Source organism: Thamnophis sirtalis, unplaced genomic scaffold, assembly GCF_051295495.1.
Source record: "Thamnophis sirtalis isolate CommonGarterSnake01/CBP01778 unplaced genomic scaffold, rThaSir2_p1.2 scaffold_9, whole genome shotgun sequence".
In the NCBI taxonomy this organism is placed as follows: Eukaryota; Metazoa; Chordata; class Lepidosauria; order Squamata; family Natricidae; genus Thamnophis; species Thamnophis sirtalis.
The window spans coordinates 48443260-48456424 of record NW_028261389.1 but is presented as its reverse complement, the minus strand read 5'-3'; the positions used below and the strand labels follow the sequence as shown (position 1 = coordinate 48456424).

The 13165-nt window shown below is 49.1% G+C and overlaps 1 protein-coding gene across 1 annotated transcript in view; it reads left to right on the top strand.

Moving 5' to 3' along the window:
- Positions 1–13165, top strand: part of RASSF3 (Ras association domain family member 3) — a 45610-nt gene that overhangs the window by 18308 nt on the left and 14137 nt on the right. The window contains exon 2 of the mRNA XM_087723493.1: positions 2–109. Coding sequence (XP_087579619.1) covers positions 2–109 — 108 coding nt within the window. The remainder of the gene's footprint in view (position 1; positions 110–13165) is intronic.

Below are 13165 nucleotides of genomic sequence, written 5' to 3'. Positions count from 1 at the left end.
GGATGTTCAGAAGGAGAGAGAAATTCATAATTACCTCACCAAGGAAGCAATCAAGGAAAAAGTCCAAATATACAATTCAGATGTTACTGACAAGCTAAAGATGACATTGGTAAGCTTTTTATGTATGGTATTTATTATGATTAGGTAGCATGTCTGCTTGGGACAGAAGTGTTAATCTTGTGTCCCTAAAGTCAGCACTTGATGTGATTAAAAATGTGATAAATGATGGCATGTGTACTCTCCTGTGTGCTGCTTGGAGAACCCAAGCATGGGTTAAACTTCAGTTTGTCTGCCCGGTGACTGAGTTAATTTAGAGTCTTTGGCCACGCCTCCCAGGCTTGACTACCTTAGTTTTATCCTCAGTCAAGCCCATTAGATGTGACTTTGATTCTCTCCTCGATTACTGAGCAGAGTAAACTGAATTTGAATTTCTCTGCTTGATTCTGGAGCAGCAAACAGCTAGAGAAGATTTTTAGTTAATTTTTCCTTTCAGCTGTCAAATTGCTCAACACGCGGACTACTGCAGCTGCTTCATGGCTGTCATAGCAGCTGTCAAAGCACTCTGTGCCCGCCGAGCATTTTGCTGAAGAAATGACTGTTTCAGGTATCTGGCGGGGCGAGCGGCCATTGGCCAAACTGATTGCGGGGTGAGTTTCGGCTCCTAAGGATTTTTTCCCTGTTTGGCCAACGCCACGGTATTGGTTTTTGTGCTGGCTGCCATCTTGGGAGACTGCCATGGCGCATTTCCTTGCTTTCGTGCTGGCAGTTCTCGAACCAATTTAAAACATTTCACAACCAATTTAAAAGACTTTACGGCTAGGGGCAAGAGCCAGGAGGACGTTGCAGGGCCAGTGCAGGATGCGCCACTGCCCTCCGTCCTCTCGCAAGGAAACAGACACATGAATAGGGCAGCGCCCACTTTGGTGCGATCCAGGCAGCTGCCATTTTTTTTGATCTTGGCAAGCCAGATTTACGAGTTTTCCTGTTGGCTGCCTTTCATTGTCTCCAAAGCAAAGAACAATGCGATGACTGCCAAGTCACCCTGAACAGCCAAGCCACCTTCCTTACCAGGCTGCCCTCATTGCTGGCCTATGCCAGTGCCCTTGAACGAGGCTGCCTGGGTGCAGATACTACCCAGCCCCTGGGGCCTCCCTGTCCGAGTACTCGGTCACATCCTGGCATGGCTGAGGTCCGTCACCATCTTTGCAGCTCCTGGCAGCGCACTGAAGAGGTGCAGTTCCTGACATCGTACTAAGGAAGTAATAAGAGGGGCGGTCTGGTATCAGCATGTCTGACCGCAGTACAGAGCTGGAGGAACCTCGCCCAGGCCCTTCCTCCTTAGCTCAATCTCCACCAAGAGCAAACGGGACCAAGTCAACCTCTAAAGGGCCTTCCAAATCCGGGAAGTCCAAAGCTTCGTCCCACAATTCCTCTTCTGCCTCTTATAGAGATGCCATCAGATGCCTTAAGGCATTAGAGAAACAATTTGCCAAGGTGCAGAAGGCACTACAGGACGCACAGCCTCCTTTGAGGAGTCCGTTGACAATATTCCTATGGGGACAGAGGCGCAGGATTGGCCACCTGACAATATTTCCGAGTCACAGGCCTTTTAGGCAGCTTGCTTGAGGAGGCTTTTTCTCCCTTTCAAGGCCTTCAAATACCAGGAGAGCATCTGCCAGTAAGCATAAGGGTGGCTGAACTTTCGACTATGGCTACTTCTGCAGAGGTAGGCCTTCACCCACCCGAGGTCCCAGGCCTAACCCAGGAACTTCAGGTTTACATATCTGAAGCGATTCTATAGGGGGTAGAGCTAGCTTTCCACGGGTAGCCAGACCCAAAGACAGGAGAACCCCTTCCAAACTCAGGCTCCTTCCTCGCCCAAACCATCAGTGCGCAGTGAGGACTCACTGACGCTGGGAGGAAGCCACAGAGAAGGTTCTATTGGATGATGAGGACCTGACCCGGACAAGCCAGCCTTTACAGGGCTCTTTAAGCCTGCACTATTTAAATCTTTACTTCACAAGGCCAGATCAGTAACTAGTCAGACTTGAATTGCCCAAGGCACTGTTGGCTCAGAAAACCGGCTTGTTCTCGGAACCTTCCTCTGAACACGAGGTGGTACCTGCACCCCAGCTATTTGTGGACATCATCCAATGCCAATGGGTCCAGCCTGCCACCATTCCAGCCCCCAGTAGGTGCAACAAGAGACTATTTTCTGTAGGTCCTGAGTTAAAAACTTAGGTTTAGGTTTAGGTTTAGGTTTATTGGGATTTATATGCCGCCCTTTTCCCTGAGGGGACTCAGGGCGGCTTACAACCACAGGGGAGGGGAAGTGCAAGGTCAAAACAAAACACTTTGTGAACAAAAGAAAAATAATAAAACACAACTTTCATTCAGCAATCAAACACTCGGGCGGGTAATTGGAAGCCTATCCCCAGGCCTGCTGGGAGAGCCAGGTCTTGAGGGCTGCGCGGAAGGTCTGGATCGTGGTGAGGGTGCGGATCTCCATGGGGAGCTCGTTCCATAGGGTCGGGGCAGCAACAGAAAAGGCTCTCCTCCGTGTGGTCGCCAGTCGACATTGACTGGCAGATGGAATTCGGAGGAGGCCCAGTCTGTGCGATCTGATTGGTCGATTTAGGGAGGTAATCGGCAGAAGGCGGTCTCTCAAGTACCCAGATCCACTACCATGGAGTGATTTAAAGATGGTCATCAATATCCTGAAGCGCACCCGGAGACCAACAGGCAGCCAGTGCAGCTCGCGGAGGACAGGTGTAACGTGGGCGAACCGAGGTGCGCCCATTATCACTCGCGCGGCTGCATTTTGGACTAGCTGTAGTCGCCGGATGCACTTCAGGGGCAACCCCATGTAGAGCCCATTGCAGTATTCCAGTCTAGAGATCACAAGGGCTCGAGTGACTGTTGTGAGAGCCCCCCGATCTAGGTAGGGCCGCAACTGGCGGACCAGGCGAACCTGGGCAAATGCCCCCCTGGTCACAGCTGACAACTGGTGGTCAAAAGTCAGCTGTGGATCCAGGAGGACTCCTAAGTTGCGGACCCTATCTGAGGGGTATAAAATTTGACCCCCCAGCCTAAGCGTTGGTGTATTAGCCAAATTATTGGGGGGGAAACACAACAGCCACTCGGTCTTATCCGGGTTGAGCACCAGTTTGTTTGCACTCATCCAGTTCTTAACGGCCTCCAGACCCTGGTTCATCACGTCCACCGCTTCATTGAGTTGGCACGGGGCGGACAGATACAATTGCGTATCGTCCGCATATTGATGGTATTTTATCCCGTGCCTCCGAATGATCTCGCCCAGCGGTTTCATGTATATGTTAAATAGTAGGGGGGATAAGACCGAACCCTGAGGTACTCCACATGTTAGGGGCCTCAGGGACGATCTCTGCCCCCCGACTAACACCGACTGCGACCTGTCCGAGAGGTAGGAGGAGAACCACCGCAGAACAGTGCCTCCCACTCCCACCTCCCGCAGTCGTCGCAGAAGGATACCATGGTCGATGGTATCGAAAGCCGCTGAGAGGTCAAGGAGAACCAGGATGGACGCATAGCCTCCATCTCTGGCCCTCCAGAGATCATCGGTCAATGCGACCAAAGCGGTTTCTGTGCTGTAACCAGGTCTGAAGCCGGACTGGAAGGGGTCAAGATAGCTAGCTTCCTCCAAGGCCCGTCGAAGCTGAAAGGCCACCACCTTCTCAACAACCTTCCCGATAAAGGGAAGGTTGGAGACAGGACGAAAGTTGTTTAAGATGGCTGGATCTAACGATGGTTTCTTTAGGAGGGGTCTCACCACCGCCGTTTTGAGTACGGCGGGGAAGTGCCCCTCCCGAAGGGAGGCGGTGACAACCGCCTGGATCCAGCCATGTGTCACCTCCCTGCTGTTGGCCACCAGCCAGGAGGGACACGGGTCCAGAATACAAGTGGAGGCACTTACAGCTCGGATGGCCTTGTCCACATCCCCAGAGGCAACTTCCTGGAACTCAACCCAGAGCTGATGTGGCAAATGATCCTCCTGTGTCTCAGCTGGATCTACTGCGGTGGAGTCCAAGTCCGATCGAAACCGAGCTACTTTGTCCGCCAAGAATTGAGCATAATCCTCAGCCCTACCCTGCAAGGGGTCTCCCGCATCCCTCCTATTAAGGAGGGAGCGGGTTATCCTGAACAGGGCGGCTGGGCGTGACTCGGCGGACGCAACCAAGGAAGAAATATATGATCTTTTTGCGGTTCTTAATGCTCGGACATAGTCCTTGGTGCAGGTAGTTAAGAGTGCTCGGTTTGCCTCGGACCTATCGGACCTCCACTGGTGCTCTAGGCATCTCCTCCGGCGTTTCTTCTCCCGGAGTTCCTCGGTAAACCAGGGAACTCTCCGGGATCCACTGACCCGGAGGGGCCGTAGTGGCGCAATCCGGTCGAGAGACTCCGATGCCGCCGAGTACCAGGCGGCAGCCAGAGTCTCCGCCGAACTGTGGGCGAGGGTATCAGGAATAACCCCAAGCTCCGTCTGGAACCTCAAAGGGTCCATAAGTCGCCTGGGGCGGAACCACCTGGTCGGTTCCTCCTCCCTACGGTGGGGGTTTGGCCTCCGGAAGTCAAGCCTCAGTAGGCAATGGTCTGACCACGACAGGGGTATGATCTCATTACCCCTCAGACCAAGATCACACATCCACTGCTCCGAGAGAAATACGAGGTCGAGCATGTGACCCGCTGCATGGGTTGGGCCCCGAATTACTTGGGTCAAGCCCATGGCTGTCATGGAAGCCATGAACTCCTGCGCCCCATCAGAGCGTTCACCGAGCGATGGCAAGTTGAAATCCCCCAGGACTATAAGCCTGGGGAACTCAACTGCCAGCTCGGCTACTGACTCGAGGAGCGAGGGGAGGGATGCTGCAACGCAGTTGGGAGGCAGGTACGTTAGCAGCAAACCCACTTGACCCTTGAGGTCCAACTTTATCAGCAGAGACTCACACCCGACAAGCTCCGGAGCAGGGACCCCACGAGGTAACAGAGACTCCCGGATTACAATAGCCACACCGCCACCCCTTCCCTGGGCTCTCGGCTGATGAAGCACCTGAAATCCCTCTGGGCACATCTCTACAAGGGGGACTCCTCCTTCTGTGCCCAGCCAGGTTTCAGTAATACATGCCAGGTCTGCCCTCTCGTCAACAATTAAGTCCCGGACGAGGGGAGCTTTGTGAACAACAGACCTGGCATTTAGCGACAACAGCCTGAGACCAGGGTCCTGACTACTCGCGCCATCTGGTCTTGGAGTGGGACTCCTAGGGCCGGAAGGAGGGATCTCTGTAATGTAGCGAACCCTCCTTCCCCGGTAATGGCCAGCCCTAAGGTCCCCGCCGTATCTGCCTCTCCCTGTCACGACCGCTATGCTCCGACCCACTCCCATGTCCATGGTCCCCCCAACCACCCCGGTTCCTCCCGCCTTCCCCAGCAGGTCCTCCGAGTCAAGCATTCTCATTTATGCACTCTAACAAATCCCACGTGAAAATTTAAAACATATAAAATACAAAGGTAACAATTACTAAAAGTGGGCCATTCATTCAATTCCAAGCAACTCCCATACACTCAACATTCTATTTAAAATTGCGCAGTTATAATATACAATAGTACGGAAACAGTGGAGGAAGCGGTGGTCTGCTCCTCTCCCTTCTTGTGTCCTGGGGAGATGTCCTTTGCCACCAAGTCAAAAGTACGTAGTATATAAGGTGGCTGTAGACAAACAAGATTGAGTATAAAGCTCCAGCGTTCGTAAACGACTCCCATATAGTCTTGCCCCACTGGTGGAGGTTAGCGGGCTGTATATTCGAAAGCCTCTTTCTCGAAGATATATAAGGGCCCCAATATAGGAGGCCAGAGTTCGAGGCTAACTTGCACCGCTCTTGCAAATGGAAGGAAAATTGCTGGTATTTTCGGGGTTCAGTCCTTGTCCCTGCTGTCGCCATCCTCTATTGCTCCTTGCCAGTTGGCCACAGTCCTACTCCTCTTAATAGTTAAGTGAGCAGGGAGCAAGGTCCGGAGGGGGCTACAACGATGATAAATAGCAAAACAGCAGATGATAAATAATAAAATAGGTAACAGGTAGTAAAGTGAGCAGAGATAGATCCGAGGGGGGGGGGGCGTCTAGGGTAGTAGCAAGCACGACCATTCAATCTGTAGATTCAGTGCAGCCTCCAACAGCTTCCGACAGCCCCCCTTCTTTAAAGTAAACTAAGTTAAAAAGTTCGCCCCTCTTAGCTCACTAGTCACTAAGACTCACAGACACAGTCACCACCACTCAGCTCCAGCGTAGTCAGCAAGCTGGCCGGAGAGGAGGATGTAAGAGTGTAATGTTGTGAGTCAGCTGTTTAGCGCCGCCATTTCCTCCATGCTTTCCTCCACGCTTTTCTTCTAAGCTCAGCAGCCGCTGTTCCGCTGCTCTGGGATGACTGATAGGACCAGGGGCCAGCAGGTAATCGGCCAGGGGGGCTCACCAGCAGCACTAGGGGCTTCCGAAAAAGACCAGAGGTGGTAAGGTGGTAGGGGAGGCTCCGAACGCCCGCGCGCCGCTCTCACCGCCGCGCGCCGCCGTCGCCGCCGTCCTCGCACAGCTGGGTAGCCCGGGCTGCCGCTATAGTAAAAATGCGAGCCTCCGGATTTCAGCAGGTCCTATAGATTCCGGGGCTCTTGAGCTCTCCCAGGAACTGCTTCCAGCTGTTTTTGCGGTCCGTTTGGAGGCTTCTCGGTGCTTTTTCGCCAGGATTAATGTCGAGCGAAAAAGCCCGGTCGCCATTCCAAACGCCGCGCATGCGCATCCCCGCCAATGGCCTAAAGTAGACCCCCTGGTAGCCTTTCTCATGTCTTCGACACTCATTCCTTCCAACCCCATGGAAGGGCTGAAAGCAGGATAAGAAAGTGGAAACCTCGTTCCTCAAGGTATACCAGGTCTCAGCCTGGGCCATTCGGTCAACCACCTCAGCCTCATTCTTCAATAGGGCCACCTTAATGTGGTTGTGCCAACTTTTGGATTAGATTCCCCAGAAGGATGCCAGGCTCCACCAGGATCTAAACAAACTGACAACGGCCACAGAATATTTGGTGGATACCACGCTTAACGTGGCAAAATTTGCATCCAGAGCCTTAGTCGCCAATGTCACCTCTAGAAGAATGGCGCGGCTCCACCACTGGCTGGCAGACATGCTCTCAAAATGTCGTCCAGCCTTGGCCCCCTTTAAAGGGGATAAGCTCTTTGACGAAAGAGCTCTTGATCCAGTATTAGTGGAGACTAAAGATAAAAAGAAGGCCCTACTAATAGCTCATAAACGAGCTGATAACAGACCTTCCCCATACTACTGCAGGCAGACCTTTCGCCAGGCTGAATCTGGATCACCTGCCAAGAGCCAAGGTGGCGCAGTGGTTAAATGCAGCACTGCAGGCTACTGCTAGATCAGCAGGTCAGCGGTTCAAATCTCACCGGCTCAGGGTTGACTCAGCCTTCCATCCTTCCGAGGTGGGTAAAATGAGGACCCAGATTGTTGGGGGCAATATGCTGACTCTCTGTAAACCGCTTAGAGAGGCCTGAAAGGCCTATGAAGCGGTATATAAGTCTACTGCTATTGCTGCTATTGCTCCTCAGTTTCAGTGACCATACTCTCAGGGAGCCAATAGGTAGCAGGACAGACAGTCCTTTAGGGACAGGGGCAGGCAATAGCCCTAGGGCAGACTACCCTTCTGTGGGGCTAATATCAAGCCCTTCAGAGGGCAAAGTGACTCCCATCTCACTCTGCCGATTGGAGGTGTCTCCAGGCCTTCCTACTCAGTGGCAGGAGACGACCACAGATTCCTGGGTATTACAGACGGTGAGGCTGGGTCTTACCATAGAATTCCTCCCCCCCGTCACTTCCTCAGCTGCCCCGCCTCCAGGAATCCCTCCAAGAGGGCTCTCATGGACACCAAGATTCATCACCTTCTAGACATCAGGGCAATCGAACTGGTTCCACTGAGCCAGGAGGGTCTAGGATTCTATTTGATACTAATCCTAGTCCCCAAGAGCTCGTGTGTGTGCAGAGCCATCCTAGATCTAAAATGGCTCAACTCCCACATAATGTACAAATGCTTCAAAATGCAGTCCCTAAACTCCATCCTGGGCAGCATTCGGGAGGGGGATATGCTGACATCATTCAATCTCAGTACCCATCTACCCATCCCATCGAAGGTTCCTTAGGTTCCATTATGTAGGGCACCACTTCCAATATTGGGCCCTGTCATTCAGCCTGTTATCGACCCCCAGAACCTTCACAAAACTATTAGCCGCAATAGCAGTGCACCTACGCTCTTGATTGATGCGTGTGCAGTGTTACCTGGACAACATTCTCATCTAGTCATCGTCCGTCTGGCAGTCGCAGTGGGATCTGCGCACCACGATGCTTGTCCTACAGAACCATGGGATTTTTCGTGAACATGGAAAAAGTCATCTCAATCCAACCACCAGACTCATGACTTGGGGGCTGTGATCGACACTATATCCTGCAGAGTCACGCTGTCCCCAGAACGGCAATCCAGCCTATGATCGATGATCACATCTATCCGATTGCAACAACAGATGCCACTGATAATACTTTCCCACTTACTCGGGAAAATGATCTCTTGCTTTTCGGTCATTCCCTGGGCAAGACTGCACACTTGTCTATTATAGTGGCTTCTACTGCTGCACCAACGAGCCAAGAGAAGCAACTCCAGCATCAAGGTGTGGATTCCTCCTTCAGTTCGCAACTCGCTTCTTTGGTGGACTTCCCCAGCTGTCAGGAAAGAATGCCTCTTCAAGGAGCCCTTCAAGTGACTGTAACATCAGATGCCACTCTGTTTGGTTGGGACGCACACATCCAGTCCCAAATGTCACAGGGGCGCTGGTTACAGGAGGAGCTGGAGAACAGCATCAATTGGCTGGAGCTCAGGGCCGTTCAACTGGCTCTACGACATTTCGAAGATTGAATGATCGGCCAACATGTCCTGCTCACAGACACTGTGGCCACCAAAGCCCACGTGAACCTCCAGGGGACATGCATTCCAAGGCCTTGATGCAGGAGGCGGAGACCCACCTACTATCCATCCGAGCTGAGCACATCGGGAACAACCAACACAGGCGGATTGGCTCAGCAGGTCCACCATCGACCACATGGAATGGTGCTTCCATGGCTCTCTACAACCGTCCGACAGATTCGGCCGTCCACAAGTGGATCTGTTCACCCGACCGGAGAATGCTCAGCTGCTGAGATATTACTCCAAGTTTCTGATACCAGGAGCGGAAGGGACAGATGCCCTTCACAGCCATTGGCCACTGTGCCTTCTATATGCCTTTCCCCCACTTGCCCTCATTCCCCGAGTGGTCAGGAAGATACTCACAGAGGGGGTGGATGTGCTGTTGGTCAGTCCATACTGGCCCAGGTGTCCATTGTTCGTGGACTTAGTCAGCTTGTCTGTCTCCCGTCCATGGAGGATACCCCAGGAGAGGATCTCTCTCAGCCAGGGGGCGCTTGACCACCCAGACCCTCAGTGACTCCAGTTAACTGTCTGGCACTTGAGAGGGACCTCCTGAGACAGAGGAAATCCAGACCATACAGGCTTCCAGACATGATTTTATGAACCGTAGTCTGCTTCCTGGGCTACTTTCTGCAGGTGGTGCTCCGCCAATTTCATCGAGCCCACCTCAGCCACACACACCCCAGATGTTGGAATTTCTACAACACGGACTAGACAAGGGGCTCGCCCCAAACACTCCTTAAAGGCACGTCTCAGCCTTGCCGATGATTCTACAATCAGGTTCCGAGTGCATTCTCTCCAGACATCCACAGGTGTCCAGCTTTCTTCGGGGTGCAGTGAATCTGCGAGCACCAGTAATTCACTGGTATCCTACATGGGATCTTACCCTGGTCTTGCGGGGTCTCATCAATTCACCGTTTGAACCACTGAAGACTTCTAGCCTTTGTCACCTGACACTTAAAGTCGTCTACCTTGTGGCAATCACTTCCGCGAGGCGTATCTCAGAGCTGGCAGCTCTATCTGTCTGAGAGAACCTGTGCATCATGCGGCCTGATAGGGCCATCCTCAGATTGGATCCCTCATTCATGCCTAAAGTGAACTCTCATTTTCACAGGTCTCAAGAGATTATTTTACCTGACTTTGCCCCAATGCCACTCATCCCACTGAAAAACTGTGGCATAAATTGGACGTCAGAAGGGCAATTTGATGCTACATTAAGAGAATGGCATCCTTCCGACGAATGGAGCCATTATTTGTATCCTTTCAGTCCTCTTCGATGGGCAAGAAAGTGTCCTCATCTATTATTGGCAGGTGGTTGAGGGCCTGTATAACCTATCCTATGAACACCAATCCAAACAGCCACCTGGTCATTTCATGGCTCACTCCACTTGCAGCGCAGCCATTATAGCCGCCTGGGTTACGCAAGCGTCAGTGGAGAAAATATGTAGGGCAGCCACGTGGGCCTCTCCATCGCCGTTCATCAAAAATTATAAACTTGACTCGTTTGCCTCGGCTGACGCATCGTTTGGACAGAGGATCCTACAGGCGATCCACAATGCTGACAAGGCCCTGGACAATCTGTCCTTTTGCCCCTAGGACATTAAGCTTGGGTATATCCCATGCTTGGATTCTCCAAGCAGTGCACAGGAGAAGGACCGTTGTCTTGCCCTCTGAGGTAGGTTGGGTTGAGAGAGTGTCTGACCCAGAGTCACCCATCTGGCTTTCATGTCTAAGGAAGTATTAGAACTCTCAGTCCCTGTTTGTGTTAACCAGACTTATTCCACATCCTGCGTAAGATAATTCAATTTGGTAATGGTACCATTAACTGCAGGTTTTAAAGTCAGTTTTCTGGCATACATTATGCAACAGCCTAATGCTAGCTGTTGATTTTGATTTGCTTGCATTGATTCTTTTTTTATATTTTTATTTTTGAATAAACACAAACAAAACACACACACACAAAAGCACAAAACCATCTTCCGTTACAAATTGTAGAAAGTGTGTTGATTGGTTACAAAAAATTCCATGCATCCCTTCCACATTTATCACCTACAATTGATATCAAATCATATATTTTAAATCATGTATATTTATATATATTATTATCATCATACCTCAACCTTCATTTGACTATAATAGTTTTTACGTCCATTTATATAAAATATTCCAGATTTAAAGCAAAACCACGTAATGGCATTCCATTAGCTCTTCCCAATATCATCCAGTAACATTACATCTTTATAACATGTTCTAAATAAAAATTTGTTATATTTAATAACAGAGTTTCTAAACCTCCTTTCGTAGTCACCATTTGCAATTTATATCAAATTTCCTCTTATCAAACCAATACATATATATGCATTATTATGATTATCAATTATTTAACTGTATCCGTTATAATTTCATTTTATACATAATGCTCTAAATTTAACTAAATTTGACTTAATTCTTTATTATAAGCTTTCATTATATCAACCTGTGTCTTTCCAGTAATAGTGCAGTCTTATGTCTCTTGCCATTTGTGGCATTAGTATTCTGGTGATTTCCTTAGTAAGTTTTGTATGGACTTCTCTTCACAACCTATTGCTTATTGCATATCTTGTATAAGTTCAAAACCCTCCATCTGCTTCTTCGATCAGCTTACCTTTGGTAATTACTAGTGCTTCTGACAAAATTTCTCTCCTTAGTTCTATCAATTCTTCTCTCTTTTCTTCTTCTATACTTTGAAATCTGGGGTAGAGCTCCAGTCCATCTATCTCCTCTTTCCATATTCCACTCTTTCCATTTCCAACCACGCTCAGTTCACTGTCAGTATCAACAATTTTCTTGTCTCTTTGTTTATTTTTTCCTTCAGTTTTTAGAACTCTGACCTCCACTTTCTTCATTTGATGAACATCCTCAATTTTTCCATCAAATTTTACTGTTCTACGATCTATGTTCTCCAATCTCTTCTCAATTTTCTCTGTTACTTCTAATAATTTTTGAATTTCAAACATCATCTTTTGCAATGTTAAGGTTTCTTTTTCATGTTGCGCCATTCTTCCAACTTGTAAACACTGCCACTGGCATTCAAAACTTTTTATTAAATTTAAAACAAGTTCATTTATAATCTTTCAAGACAAGGCTTTGTTTTCACTCCACTCCACTCCACTCCAGCTGCCAATAAAGCTCCCGAAGAGCACCTGTATAAACAACCCATGCCCTTCTCACTATCACTCTCTGTAAACAAGCTGAGGAACCTTGAAATGCAAAGTCAAATGATCAAAGAGAAAAAAGAAAAGACAATATTTCCAAGCCTCCAGCCTCCAAGTGGCAGTGTTACTTCCTTTCCCTCTGTTATTACAGCCCTCTTTGTATTCCTTTTATATCTTCTTTATATTCCAGGCTTAAAGAAAACAGAATTCTTAAATGGAGCAAAAAAACCTCATCCAATCCAGCATTATAAAAATAAGGAAAAAGATTTTAATCCATAGGTATAAAAAAAGAATATAAAAAGTAGAAGAAGAAAAACTAATCCGTTCAATTTAAAGAATAGGAAACATTTGCAAAAGTTCCATCCGTAAAAGAATTTTTTTAAAAAAGGATAACACACTGTCTAGTGTAGCTTAATTTTGCCGCTTGTTCTCTTCTGTTTTCAAATTTAATTTGGCTTTAATTTTTTGGGGGGAAGTCTCTTTTATAATAATAAGATTTCCTCACCAGATGGACACACTTTCTCTTTCCGTTTTCCTCCCGTTCTGGAGCTGTCCCAACTTCAGCAGCTTCAATGGCTGCGCTTCTGTCGCCGGCAGAAAGAGATTCTCCTGGATCAATCAGAGACTTTGCGTTGTCCCTGAGATCAGCAGGACATACTCTTCCCTGACACCATCTCTTTGGGACGGTTCGGGTCCAGCGGCAAAAGTATCAACTGTGATCTTGGAGCTCCAAGATTTCACATCATGTCGTTGTGACGTCAGCTCCTCCTTCCGCATTGATTATTCTTTTTCACCTCTGGTTAGCTTAGCTATTTAGTCAACTTTATGCATGGTGCACAGAGACCTCAACATAAATTCAGGTTGCTTATTTGTAATCTCTGGACTTTGAGTCTTTGTCTATTCATATTATTCTCCCTACATTT